This window comes from Lampris incognitus, chromosome 20 (genome assembly GCF_029633865.1).
Source record: "Lampris incognitus isolate fLamInc1 chromosome 20, fLamInc1.hap2, whole genome shotgun sequence".
Taxonomy (NCBI): Eukaryota; Metazoa; Chordata; class Actinopteri; order Lampriformes; family Lampridae; genus Lampris; species Lampris incognitus.
The window spans coordinates 10183865-10198512 of NC_079230.1; the positions used below are offsets into that span (position 1 = coordinate 10183865).

Here is a 14648-nt window from a genome sequence, read left to right on the forward strand (position 1 = left end):
CCAGGGACCACGGCCCTGCAGGGAGCTGCGCCCAAAGAGGAAGCACCGAGGGCGGTCTGACAGGACGTGGAAGCAGGGCAGGCTAAGCTAACTGCTAGCCTAAGCAGACCGGCAGTTACGACAGCCATCCTGGCTGGCGTTCGTTCTCTTGGACAGTGATCTTTTTTTTTTTTTGGATATGTTGGATAAAGGTGGTTTTGCAGTTTTGGTAGTTCTGTAGTTCGGATGTGTGTTTTTGTGTTTGTGTCGCACTGCTGTGGGCTGGGGAAACAGGAAATGAAACGACAAATAAGTGTTCCTGATGAACATATTTCATTATCTAGATTTGTAACTACCTGCTCCTGCATACGCTACTTGTGTGTCTGTTATCTGCCAGCGAGTATCGTGTGTGTGTCAGTGTGTGTGTGTGTGGATACCTGTGAGGTACGTGTTGTGTGAGGAGTTTATGAAGTAGTGAGACAGCGGCTGGTTCATGTCATCTATCAGGTCCAGTCTCTCTGGAGGGACAATGGTGTTTTCCTCTCCACAAAGGTACCGGCTGAATCCCAGCAGACTTATCTGGTCTACACACACACACACACACACACAGAAAGAGAGAGGTGAGAGGTAGGGAGAGGGCGAGAAAGAAACTTCTGAAATTTCATTTTCAAACACAACAGGGTGAATTAAACAACTCACTTCAACAAACCTTCAAACCAATACGTAGCTCTCACTCCCACACACACACTCCCACACACACACACACACACACACACACACACACACACACACACACAGTCCCGGAGAGCACGCACGCACACTCACTCCCCCCCGCCCCAACACACACACACACACAGAGTCCTGGAGAGCACACACTCCCACACACACACACACATGGAGAGAGAAGGGGAGGGGAGGGTGGAAAAAGCGGCGACAGCAGACAGCTAGAAAATAAAAGCTGCGTCTCCAGAAGCTCTTCAGGGTTCAGCAGATTTATTATCCAGTAAAACAGCTGGTGGTTTTGGAGAAATGTGACAGGTCACAGATGCCTTCCAACCATTCCCAGGAAGTGGAGCCAGCGGGCCATGAGAAAGGGAAAAGGTTCTTGGCGTGCTGTGTGGCGCTCTGTGCTGTGCCATGTGCACGAGGTGCACGTCGGTTTCGAGCTTTCGGAGCCTGAAATAAAGTGGCGCTGCTGCGAGGAAGCCTTTAACCGGCCGCTCTCCGTCTGGCTGCCGCAGTCCACGTACCCTCTTCTGGTCTTCTCCATGTGCATATATCATTACAGAAAATGAGTACATTAAACCAAGTTTAACGTACTGTTTAATGCCGCCATGATCCGGTCATACCCCAGAGACGGGGAATAAAAAGTGCACTTCGATGTCATCGGTCTATTGATGGCTTGTGGAATTGTTCCCACGGGTTTTGAAAGAAAACCCGCGATGGACGTCTCTGCTCTGATATTCAAGTCTTCAAATGCCCCCTGGCCCCCCCCCCCCACCCCACCCCGAACCACCCCAACCACACACTGTACTGTAATGCTGTACTCAGTCTTACAGTACTGACTCAACTGCCATCTTACTGCCTCATTATAACAGGAAAAATTGCATAGTTAAGATTACATCGCACACACACACACACTGGCTCACCTCTCTCCAGCTGGCTGGCGTTGGTCTCGTATTTCTCCATGATCTGGCGGATCTGCTCTCGTTTCAGCGGGGGGTACAGCACTTCGTTCAGCCTGGAGTCTCTCTGCTTGCGGTTGATGAAGTCCATCAGTTGGTCCAGCGATATGAACGGCTTCCTCTTGGAGCCGCTGCAGACAGAATAAAAGAAAGTAAAATAGGAGTCCACACCTTTTAAAGGCTCATGCTATACACGGTTTAAGCGCGTCTCCAATTGCCAATTTGTCAACATGCTGTTGACAAATGAGGTGGCGTCGGGCGCACCTCCTACACCCGGGGCTGGGGAGACACATCTCTGATTCTGAGAGTTTGCTCTTTTTTGTTTGGTTTGTTTTGGTATGGCGGCACAATGGCGCAGTGGTTAGCGCAGTCATCTCACAGCAAGAAGGTCCTGGGTTCGAGCCCCGGGGTAGTCCAACATTGGGGGTCGTCCGCTGTGTGGAGTTTGCATATTCTCCCCGTGTCTGCGTAGGTTTCCTCTGGGTGCTCCAGTTTCCTTCCACAGTCCAAAGACATGAAGGTCAGGTGAATCGGCCGTACTAAATTGTCCCTAGGTGAATGTGATGGCCTGGTGGCCTGTCCAAGGTGTTTCCCCCCCCGCTGCCCAATGACTTCTGGGATAGGCTCCAGCATCCCCGCAGCCCCAATGGGGATAAGCGGCTTGTATAACGGGTGGATGATTTGGAACATATGGCACGTACGGTGAATTATTTTGCCAAATGTTGGCACTTATGACTGATACTGACAGGCTTTACCAGGTAGAAGGTCTGTGGAAATGTCTACAGCACAAAACATACAACTTACTTTTGTGGTTTAATTACACTAAAGTGTCTCTTAGTATGTGTATATGTGTGTGTAACACACCATCATCTCGGTTGTGCCAGCTGGGCCTTCTCAAGACTGAGTAAAAGGGTTTTTGAAAAGCACGAGCTTCAGGCCAGAGCAAAAATTCTGGTGTACAAAGTGATAGAGCTGCCCACCCTCATCACCATCATCACCATCATCATCAGCGGTCACTCAGGGTCGAGTATGACTGTCCTCCTTCTAGGTCCTTGTGGGTATCCTTGCGGGAGGACGCCTGCACATGACAGCTTTTTACATGGAGTGGCTGATGCGCCTGCAGCCACCAGAGTCCGATGGCATGGAGAACCAAGATGATTGGGGACCACCACCCTGTTGCAGCCTTCATCCGCCTTCACCAGCATTGTCTTCCGTCAGTTCCGCCATTGAGGTCTTTGTTGGATCGCGCTTCATCTGGAACGTCCCCTCTACCTAGCCGCCTTGGGTGACCCTACCAGGAGCCAAGCTCCGGACGGCATAGCTCTTGGGATCACTGGTACACGCAAGCTTCTCCACCACGGCAAGGTCGCAATCCAGGAGAAGTGCCCACCCTACTGTACGGGTCAGAAACCTGGACCACATAAACCTGCACCTGAAGGCACTCGAGGCATACCAACAGCGATGCCTCAGCAAGATCCTTAAGATCAGCTGGGAGGATAAGTGCACCAACTTCAGCGGCCTCGAGGAGGCCAACATCCCTACTATAACTGCCACCATCGCACAACATCAGCTATGATGAACTGGCTATGTCCTCCGCATGTCTGACTCTCGCCTCCCGAAACAAGTCCTTTACTCTTAGCTCATGACAGGACGCTGTGCCCCAGGAGGACAAAAGAAGCGATATAAAGATAACATCAAGGCCCACTTCGAAACGTCTGGCATCGACCTTAACACCTGGGAACAAGCAGCATAAAACAGGGAGGCCTGGAGACTGGCTGTCCATGAGGGTGCTGCATGCTGCAACCATGACCTCCACTGTGCTGCTGAAAACAAGTCCAGACTCAGAAGGAGCGAGTCACCAAAAAGGCCCAAACCACATCCTCAACCACTCCTTCACACCCTTGCCCACATTGCTCCAAAATATGCGGCTCCAGGATCAGCCTCTACGCCCACCATTAGTACCCAGAGGCAGGACAGTCATACTCGACCTCGAGTGACCGCCGATGATGATGATGATGTGTGTGTCTGTGTGCCTGTGTGGGGGGGTATGCACACGTGTCTTTGTGTGCGTAGTCAGTTCTGATGACGATTTTGGAAACCGCATTAGGGTTGGAAGTGAAGAATTGTATGGGAATGACACATTTTACTTTCACTTGAACACATAAAATACACACTATAATAGATGGTAACTGACATTAGAGATGTGTGTGTGTGTGTGTGTGTGTTAAACATACCTGTCCTCGAAGATGCTTTGTATCTCGGGTCGGAGACAGAGCGTGTCGATGAACTTCTGGAAGGCTTCCCAGGTGAAGTCATCTGGCTTTATTCCCTCCGCCTGAGTAGAGAGAAAATAGATGAGGAGAAGGCGAGAGGAAAAGACTTGTGCCTCCTGTGTCTGTCAGTGTATTTTCTGCTGGGTTCAGTATAACGCCTATCTATCCAGTCTATTAAACGTATCGATAGGCTGTCTATCTATTAGTATCCCTCTATCTTTCCATAGAATCCATCCATGCAGCTATTCATATCCATCTATCACCCATTCACCCATCTATCTGGTAAACAGCTTGTTTCCTCGGCTTTTTCCAACATCTTTTTCCCCCATCAACTTTTCTATCCAGTTGTAAGCCTCTGTTCTCAGTCTCATTTCAATCTAACACAACTCCCCCACCACAGGTTCGGTCCTTGCAGCAGCTGGCATGTGTCCTGTCAGTGTCCTTGAATTGAAGACAATGAAATCCTACCGGCCCAAAGTGAATCCCCCCTGGATAGGTCAACTGTTGATAGCTAAAAAAATAGAGATGACAGATTTTCCCCAAGCTAATATCGCCCCCACGCTGCAGATAAGCTTTCCCGAGAACCATTCAAATATGCAAAACAATGGCATCTGTATTCCTAGTGCCAGGAACATTTTCCTGGCAGTGTTTTCTTAAGGCTGTAGGGCAGCGGTGGGGGGAACTGCTTCAGTAGGACTTTTAAAGCTATGCCTGCTGCACTGACTTCTGAAATTCCACCAGGGGGCACTAAAGAACAACAAAGAGTCAAATGACTTCACAACATCTAATCAGACTTTTTGTCTCTTTCAAAACAAGATCAAGGGAAAGGATTTTGTGACAGCTGAATGATCATGAAGCATATTTTCGTTTTGCTTTTCTTTAGACTTCTAATATGCAAGTATTCAGTCTTGCTTACAGGGCAAGACTGAAGGCTAGTGCCCCCTCAGAGGCTAATGCTTCAAAGTTAGCCGGGGTTAACGGCTACCGCGATTTGAGTCTGTGAATGAAGAGACTTCTTCAAAAGCGAGCGCTCCTCAACTGTTCACTTCCAAAATGTCCGAACTTGTACACTGGGAAGCCTTGTTCAAGCACGACTGTTATCCATCATTACCCGGTTGTTGACCAAGCTGCACTGCTCCAGGGCCGTCTCCACCCTCTTCTTGTCCGAAAACATTTTCAGAATACTGAAAGAGAGGAGAGAGACAGGGAGAAAAGGAGACACAGACAGAGAGAGAGAGAGAGGCAATAAAACGGAGGTGAAGAACAGTCACCTTTAGTCATTCATTCAGAACTCTTTACCATGGAAGGATGTGTGGGATGATGACAACTACTCTTCCTCATGCAAATTCAACAATTGCTCATGTGAAAGACACAACAGTATCAACAAACAGGACCGGGCAGGATTTACATCCATGACAAGAAAGTACACTGATGAGCCAAAACACGATAACCACCTGCCTAATGTGCTGTTGGTCCTCCATGTGCCGCCAAAACAGTGCCGACCCGTCGAAGCATGGACTCTACAAAACCCCTGTAGGTATCCTGTGCTATCCGGCACCAAAACATTACCAGCTGGCCCTTCATGTCCTGTACGTTGGGAGGTGAAGCCGCCGTCGATCGGACTTGTCGGTCCAGCGATTCCCACAGATGCTCAACCAGATTGAGATCTGGAGAATTTGGAGGCCGGGGCAACACCTTAAACACTTCATCATGTTCCTCAAACCGTTGCTGAACAATGTGTGCAGTGTGGCAGGGCGCATTATCCTGCTGAAAGAGGCCGCTGCCATCAGGGAACACCACTGCCACGCAGGGGTGTGCCTGGTCTGCAACGAAGTGTAGGTAGGTGGCACGTGTCAAAGTAACATCCGCACGAATGCCAGGACCCAGGGTTTCCCAGCAGAACATCGCCCAGAGCGTCACGCGGCCTCCACTGGCTTGTCGTCTTCCCACAGTGCATCCCGGTGCCATCTCTTCCCCAGGTAAATGGCACACACATACACGGCCAGCCATGTGATCTAAACGGGACTCATTGGACCAGGTGACCTTCTTCCACTGCGCCAAGGTCCAATTGTGATGCTCACGTGCCCACTGTAGGCGCTTTCAACGGTGGACAGGGGTCATCATGGGCAGTCTGACCGGTCTGCGGCTACGCAGTGCCCCATACACAGCGAGGTGAGGTGCACTGTGTGTTATGACACATTCCTTCCACAACCATCATTAAAATGTTCTGTGACTTGTACCACAGTAGACCTTCTGTCGGTTCGGTCCAGACGGGATAGCTTTGTTGCCCTCGCACATCGGCGAGTCTTGGGTGCCCAACACCCTGTCACCAGTTTGTGGTTTGTCCCTCCTCGGACCACTGTCCATAGGTACTCACCACTGCGACCAGAAGCACCCCACAAGCCTCGCTGTTTCAGAGATGCTCTGACCCAGTCGTCGGGCCATAACAATCTGGCACTTGTCAAAGTCGCTCTGGTCTTTACTCCTGCATCCAACACGTTGACTACAAGAACTGATTGTTCACTTACCATCTAATTTCATCATCGGTGGTCACTCAGGGTCACGTAAGACCGTCCTCCCTCTGGGTTCTCAGGCGGGTGTAGAGGCTGATCCCGGAGCCGTATAACGGGAGGATGCCTGTGCATGACAGCTTTTTACGAGGAGTGGCTGATGTGCCTGCAGCCACCACATGGTCCTTGGCAGGAGGTGGCCAGAGTCCAATGGCATGGAGAACCAAGACTATTGGGGACCACCCTCTGTTGCAGCCTTCATCCACCTTCAACGCCCTTGTGACCTGGAGACATCTTCCACCAGTTCCACTGTTGAAGTCTTTGTTGGATTGCGCTTCGTCTGGAACCTCCCCCTTGACCTATCTGCCTCGGGTGACCCTACCAGGAGCCAAGCTCTGGACGGCATAGCTCTTAGGATCCCCCGTACGCGCAAGCTTCTCCACCGCGGCAAGGTGGCGATCCAGGAGAAGAAGCTAATCTACCCAGACCTTGACACGTGCCCTTGCTTTGAGATGATCGGCGTTATTCGGTTCACCTGTGAGTGGTCATAATGTTGTGGCTCAGCAGTGTATGTGTCATCTGAATCTGAAGGTTAAAAAGGTGAAGTGACGGAGATACAGGTGGAACAGGGGGGAAAGTGAAAGAGAGAAGGGGAAGAGGAAAAAAGAAATGGAAAGTTTCTAACATTCAAAAAAGCTTTGAGAAAAAAAAGTCTGTGTGTGTGTGTGTGTGTGTGTGTGTGTGTGTGTGTGTATGTGTGTGTGTGTTTGTATGTGTGTGTGAGTGTGTTCGTTCTCACTTCTTTACTGGAATCTTCCCATCCTGATTCACTTGTAGCTTTAACTTTGTGTACCTGAGCGAGAGAGAGAGAGAGAGCGAGAGAGAGAGATTAGAAATGTACGCCTTCATTTTACAGTTTACACTTTAGATAATGATGTACAACAACACACACACATGCGTGCGCACACACACACGCACACAGACACACACAAAGGTTCTTACGCTTTGAGGAGGAAGATGTTGCGAGATGCATTCTGGGACAATATGTTTGTGGCCAACTTGAACAGCTCCTCTGTCCATATCTGCACACACACATAAATGACAAGAAGCACTAACACACAATGTGCCTACACAAAGACACACAACGAGACTGTTTCGGTCTCAAAGCAACATAGCTGTCTCACACAGGATGGTTTTCATTTGTCTAAATGACGCAAACAAAGCAGGGGTCGACTTCAGGGCTAATTTCTAGTTGTACGCGGGGCAACAATGAGCTCATTTAGAGGTTCTCCCACATCACACGGAGCTGAACCACCACGGCGAGGGCTTGGTTTCCACCCACAGCGGTGACCCGTGTTTTGTATTATCTTTTTGTTGCTCTCAGGTGTTTTTGTTGTTTGTTTATTTTTTAGGGGGGCGGGATTTTTCCCCCTTTTTCTCCCCAATTGTACTTGGCCAATTACCCCACTCTCCCGAGCCGTGCCGGTCGCTGCTCCACCCCCTCTGCTGACCCGGGGAGGGGCTGCAGACCACCACATACCTCCTCTGACGCATGTAGAGTCACCAGCCGCTTCTTTTCCCCTGACAGTGAGGAGTTTCACCAGGGGGACGTAGCGCATGGGAGGATCACACCCCCCCCCGAACAGGTGCCCCAACCGACCAGAGGAGGCGCTAGTGCAGCGACCAGGACACATACCCACATCCGGCTTCCCACCCGCAGACACGGCCAGTTGTGTCTGTAGGGACGCCCGACCGAGCCGGAGGTAACACAGGGATTCGAACCGGCGATCCCCGTGTTGGTAGGCAACGGAATAGACCGCCACGCCACCAGGACGTCCCTGCTCTCAGGTGTTTTTTTAACAGAATCAAGCAGTGAAGTAAAGGTCAGCACATGATATGAAGACGTGTACATCCTCAAGCACCTGACGTTACAGGAGCTCAGTGCGGATCACAGAGTGGTTTTCACGAGTCCAATTCAGACGCGAGGAAAATGAAGAGTTCATAAACATTTAATTTGCAATCCACGGCTTTTCTCGCCATTCTGACCAACTGAAATGTGACAGAGATGTGGCGGTTCTGCTGGATGGGCAATGGTAGAACAACGTTCCACCATAGGAGGCAGAGAAATAGACCTGCAGCTTATTTACTGATACACACAGGAGGTGCAGCAGCCATTGTGGATCGTGCTCCGTCAGCTCACCAGTAAATAGTCTGTACCTTTGTAGAAACGGGATCCTTCTACCAACACGGGGATCGGCGGTTCGAATCCCCGTGTTACCTCCGGCTTGGCCGGGCGTCCCCTACAGACACAATTGGCCGTGTCTGCAGGTGGGAAGCCGGATGTGGGTATGTGTCCTGATTGCTGTGGTAGTGCCTCCTCTGGTTGGTCAGGGCATTTGTTTGGGGGGGGGGGGCTGGGGGGAATAGCGTGATCCTCCCACGCGCTACATCCCTCTGGTGAAGCTCCTCACTGTCGGGGGAAAAGACGTGGCTGGTGACTCCACATTTATTGGAGGAGACGTGGTAGTCTGCAGCCCTCCCCGGATCAGCAGAGCGGGTGGAGCAGCGACCAGGACGGCTCGAAAGAGTGGGGTAATTGGCCAAGTACAATAGGGGCGAAAAGGGGGGGGGGGTCTTAAAAAAAGGGGGGGGGGTCCTCGGACCAAAGCTGGGGACCAATACATTAGACTTCCAAAACACAGACAGTCTAATGTATCACACACATCATCCAAATATATCACAAGTCTCATCTCATCTCATCTCATCTTCAGCCACTTCTCCGGGGTCGGGTCGTGGTGGCAGCAAGCTAAGTAGGACACTCCAGACACCCCTCTCCCCAGCAACGCCCTCCAGCTCCTCCTGGGGGGATCCCAAGGCGTTCCCAGGCCAGATTGGACATGTAGTCCCTCCAGTGAGTTCTGGGTCTACCCCAGGGTCTCCTCCCAGTTGGTTGTGCCCGGAAAACCTCCAAAGGAAGGCGCCCAGGAAGCATCCTGATCAGATGCCCGGACCACCTCAACTGGCTCCTTTCAACACAAAGGAGCAGCGGCTCTACTCCGAGCTCCCTCCGGATGTCCGAGCTCCTCACCCTATCTCTAAGGCTGAGCCCAGACACCCTACGGAGGGAACTCATTTCAGCCTCTTGTCTCCACGATCTCACCCTTTCGGTCACTACCCAGAGCTCGTGACCATAGGGGAGGGCTGGAACGAAGACTGACTGGTAAACTGAGAGCTTTGCCTTCCGGCTCAGCTCCCTCTTCACCGCAACGGTCCGGGACAACATCCACATTACTGCTGATGCTGCACCAAGCCGCCCGCCAATCTCCCGCTCCACAAAAGTGTCCTACGATCATGCTGACCGTTTGCATGGCCACATTAGCTTCACTTTTCAGTCTTTTTTCTTGCTAGAGATTTTTTCCAACACGTACGTGTTCGGCGCTGAGACCCGACCGAATGACTGCATCAGAAGTATACGGAGACCTGAGAGTGTACTCCCATGGTCGGGATGCTGCTTAGTAACGTGTAACCGGACTGCATGGTCCAGATGGATAAAATATCAAACACCAAGGGAGAAAAGTGGCAGATTTCAGCTTTAATCTTTGAACAACTGGCGGACATGCTGCTGAATATGAGTTTTCTAATACCGCCATGTGTCAGCGGTCTTCCAAAGGACACGCCATCTTGGCTGCCCCACGGAGACTTCAGTTAGCAGAGATAAACGGATGACCGTAAAAGTTGAGCCCCGCGAAGGTCTTTTCTTGTAATTGCATATTGGAAACCCGGCAAGTAAACTCAAACAGCAGCAATAAACTGCAAAAATAACCAGGAAATAATCCCCCTCCAGCTGCTAAGCACAAGGACATATCGCAGTGTCAACATCGTAAAACGGGTAATCGGTGTACGGCCCGAGGAGAGAGGCCAACGAGCAGTGGGAGAGAGGGATGGAGAGAGGGAAGGAGAGAACAAAAGCAAATAAGAAAGAGAGGATAACAAGACCGGGGTGTAAGGCGGGGCGGGGGGGGGCATCATAAACGTATTCATGGTTACCTTGGCGGTGTCTTCCTGCATGGCCTGGAAGTTGAGGAAGGAGACGTTGACCAGGTCGTTGCCGTGAACGATGGTCACCAGCTTCCCTTCTACGCCATCGCCCTTACCGAAGCCAAGCACGTCCCGCACTTTAGCATCCTGATGTACGTAAACACACACACGCACACACACACACACACACACACACATACACACTGTGAGGACATTTCATTTACATATATCCATCCCCTAGTCTATTCCTAAACCCTTCAACAGTGTTGTGTATATGCATAAATATGTAAATACACACACACACACACACACACACACACACACACACACACACACACACACACACACACACACACACATCGAGGGTCTCCATCACAGCACACAGGACCAATGACACACACCCATAATAGCAGCAAAAGAAAGGCTCGGTGCATCAGATGGTGACATGCTCGTGGTACCGGTCCACCCTGAAGAGGATGAGTTAGAGTCAGGTAGAGCTGATGAGACAGACAGGGACATGTGGACCTGCAACATCCTGCACCTCCGGAGACAGCTCACAACAGAGGAGAGGGAGAGAACACGACCCCGCCACACACACACGCACACACACACACACACTCCATACAGGTGCATGCTAACATAAATGCTCTCTCTCTCTCTCTCTCTCTCTCTCTCTCTCTCTCTCTCTCTCTCTCTCTCTCTCTCTCTCTCTCTCTCTCTGCACATTTCTGTCTGCTGTTGCTGACAATGTGATGCATGAGACTGAAGCAGAGCAGGCAATCAAATTAGAGCTCTTTCTCCCTCCCTCCCTCCCCCTCTCTCTCTCTCTTTTGCGCTCTCTCTCTCACTCTTTCTTCCCCATTCACACACAGTCTCTCTCTCTCGCTCTCCCATCCACAAAGTCTCTCTCTTTCTCTCTCTCTCATTCACACAGTCTCTCTCTCTCGCTCTCCCTCTCTCTCTTTCCACTTCCTGTTTGAATTGAATTGAGGTCTGATCCAGCTCTCGGATCCGTTCATCATCGTGGTATAAAACAGCATCCCATACACACCGATTATTGTCGGTTCTACATCATCCCGCTGTTAACCAGCCTTTATTACACTGAAGCAACACATGCTGACTAGTCTGACACGTAGTGACGAAACCTGGGCTCCAACCAGCGGTCACTGTCAGAACGGATCCATCTTCCCGTTTCTTTTTCAGTTAATAATTTTGTCCATTAAAAGTCAAAAATACTGATGAATGCTCATCAGTATCCAGAGACCAAGGTGACATCTTAAAACTGTTTACTTAGCCTGACTAACAAAAAACCCCCAAAAAACAAAGTGCTAATTTCAACGATATAAATCAGTGGAAGGCAAGTAAATCTTACTGTTTATGAAACTGCAACAAATATTTAGCATTCTCACTTGGCGAGTGACTCAGATGAGCAATCAACAACCAAAACTGTGTTCTGTGATTATCTGATCAGTGAATCAGTTAATCATCAAATCCATAGAAACGTATGCTACACAATATATGCTACACACTATATGCTACACACTATATGCCACACACTATATGCTACACAATATATGCTATGCACTATATGCTACACGCTATATGCTACACAATATATGCTACACACTATATGCTATGCACTATATGCTACACGCTATATGCTACACAATATATGCTATGCACTATATGCTACACTCTATATACGCACTATATGCTACATACTATATACACACTATATGCTACACACTATATACGCACTATATGCTACGCACTATATGCTACGCACTATATGCTACACACTATATACGCACTATATGCTACACACTATATGCTACACACTATATGCTATGCACTATATGCTACACAATATATGCTACACACTATATGCTATGCACTATATGCTACACGCTATATATGCACTATATGCTACATACTATATACGCACTATATGCTACACACTATATGCTACACACTATATACGCACTATATGCTACACACTATATGCTACGCACTATATGCTACACACTATATACGCACTATATGCTACACACTATATGCTACACACTATACGCACTATATGCTATGCACTATATGCTACACACTATATACGCACTATATGCTACACACTATATGCTACACACTATATACGCACTATATGATACACACTATATGCTACACACTACATGCTACGCCCTACAAGCTACACACTATATGCTACGCACTACATGCTACACACTATATGCTACACACTACATGCTACACACTATATGCTACGCCCTATATGCTACACACTATATGCTACACGCTATATGATGCACCAAAGCTGTCATCTGGGTTGCTGCTTCTTTATACTTTTATTCATCTTGTATTTACTACTTGGACAGTGCAAATACCCAGCTTGACTTCACAGATAGGAACTAGTGGACAGACTCTGCTACGGTCTGTCTGCTCGCTGACACTGAGCTTCAGTGCTAGAAGTCACTGATTACATCACTTCCTTTCTGGGTGTTCCATCTGTCAGCTGGCTCATTAGCACTCTGTCACCTTTGGACCATCAAGCTGCAACAGGAAGCGGCTCTCACACAGTGTCTCACACACACACACCCACAAACACACATACACACACACGCACGCACACACGCACACGTGCGCACACACACACACACACACAAGAAAAAAAAGGGAAACAAAAACATTAACACATGGACACATTCAGACAAACAAGTACACAAACATAAAAAAAACACACACACACACACACAGCTTTGGGTGACATCCGCCCACTCGAGTGTGACTTTCCTGGTCAGAGGACGGATCACAGCAGCAGGGGGTGACAGGTTCTCTCTTTCTAATCCTCTCTCTCACTCTCTCGCTCAGTCCTCTTGCTCATTCTTTTTATTTTAATTTTATTTATTTAATTGTACCCAGCCAATTATACCTGGCCAATTACACCACTCTTCCCAGCCATTCCAGTCGCTGCTCCACCCCCCTCTGCCGATCTGGGGAGGGCTGCAGACTACCACATGCCTCCTCCCATACATGTGGAGTCGCCAGCCGCTTCTTTTCACCTGACAGTCAGGAGTTTCACCAGGGGGACGTAGCACGAGGGAGGATCATGCTATTCCCCCTCCTCCCCCCACCCCGAATAGGCGCCCCGACTGACCAGAGGAGGCGCTAGTGCAGCAAACAGGACACATACCCACATCCGGCTTCCCACCCGCAGACACAGCCAATTGTGTCTGTAGGGACACCCAACCAAGCCGGAGGGAACGCGGGGATTCCAACCCACGATCCCCGTGTTAGTAGGCAACGGAATAGACCGCCACGCTACTCGAATGCCCCTCCTTTGTTATTTAACAAAACATGACATACATAAATCACCAGCACACAAACAATAAGCTCAGAACAAACATAAAACACTAAGTCACACTAAAATAAACACAAACAACACGATGACAACAACAACAACAACAGAGCTCACGTTCATAGTGAACGGCTTCCCCTTAAAAGCAAACCCACTGCTAAGTGTTTTTTACTTCGTTTAGCAGATGTTGCAAATAGTCCGACAAAGAATTAGGTTTAGAAGTACCACAAAAAAGACCAACATCCCTGGTTTATAACTGCACCCCTACAACACGCCAAGTATAGGCCAAAACGGAGTACCCGTGCTCTTAAAAAGTGGCAGACCATCAAAATCCAGCTGTAGCCTACAGGCATGTCTACCTGGGAGCACAGACCACACACTATCCAGAATCCTTTGAAATGCATTCGGCAGTCCAAATTCCTAAACAGTCAAATGTTCCGCCTGCTAAAGCCTCGATTTTGTATGTTTTTTGTTCTGAGTAATGTTCGCCCACCTTTGGGCGGAGAGGGATGGTGAAGTTTCAGGATGGAGAGCAGGGCTGACAGAGCCATCAGGGGCCGTTGAGTTTGGCCAGTAGGGGGCCAAACTCAACGGCCCAGTCTACCAGAGAACCCCTTACATCTACAATGCTCACGCTGCATGCATCAGTATGATCCATATCCACCTCCTCAGACTCGTCAAACGTATCTTCTGCCTCCATATTTACACCATGCTCACTCTCTCCATCACTATCAGCTTGTACTTCTTCACACCTGCCTGATGCGTCAGTATTAAAGCCTTCCTCCACATTTTCATCATA

The 14648-nt window shown here is 49.3% G+C and overlaps 1 protein-coding gene across 1 annotated transcript in view; it reads right to left on the reverse strand.

The window, feature by feature from the left end:
• Window positions 1-14648, reverse strand: part of plcb3 (phospholipase C, beta 3 (phosphatidylinositol-specific)) — a 107674-nt gene that overhangs the window by 25955 nt on the left and 67071 nt on the right. The window contains exons 4-10 of the mRNA XM_056300152.1: window positions 10495-10632; window positions 7450-7529; window positions 7247-7300; window positions 5049-5121; window positions 3899-3999; window positions 1629-1795; window positions 417-563 (exon numbers count right to left, since the gene is read on the reverse strand). Of these exons, the coding sequence (XP_056156127.1) occupies window positions 417-563; window positions 1629-1795; window positions 3899-3999; window positions 5049-5121; window positions 7247-7300; window positions 7450-7529; window positions 10495-10632 (760 nt within the window). The remainder of the gene's footprint in view (window positions 1-416; window positions 564-1628; window positions 1796-3898; window positions 4000-5048; window positions 5122-7246; window positions 7301-7449; window positions 7530-10494; window positions 10633-14648) is intronic.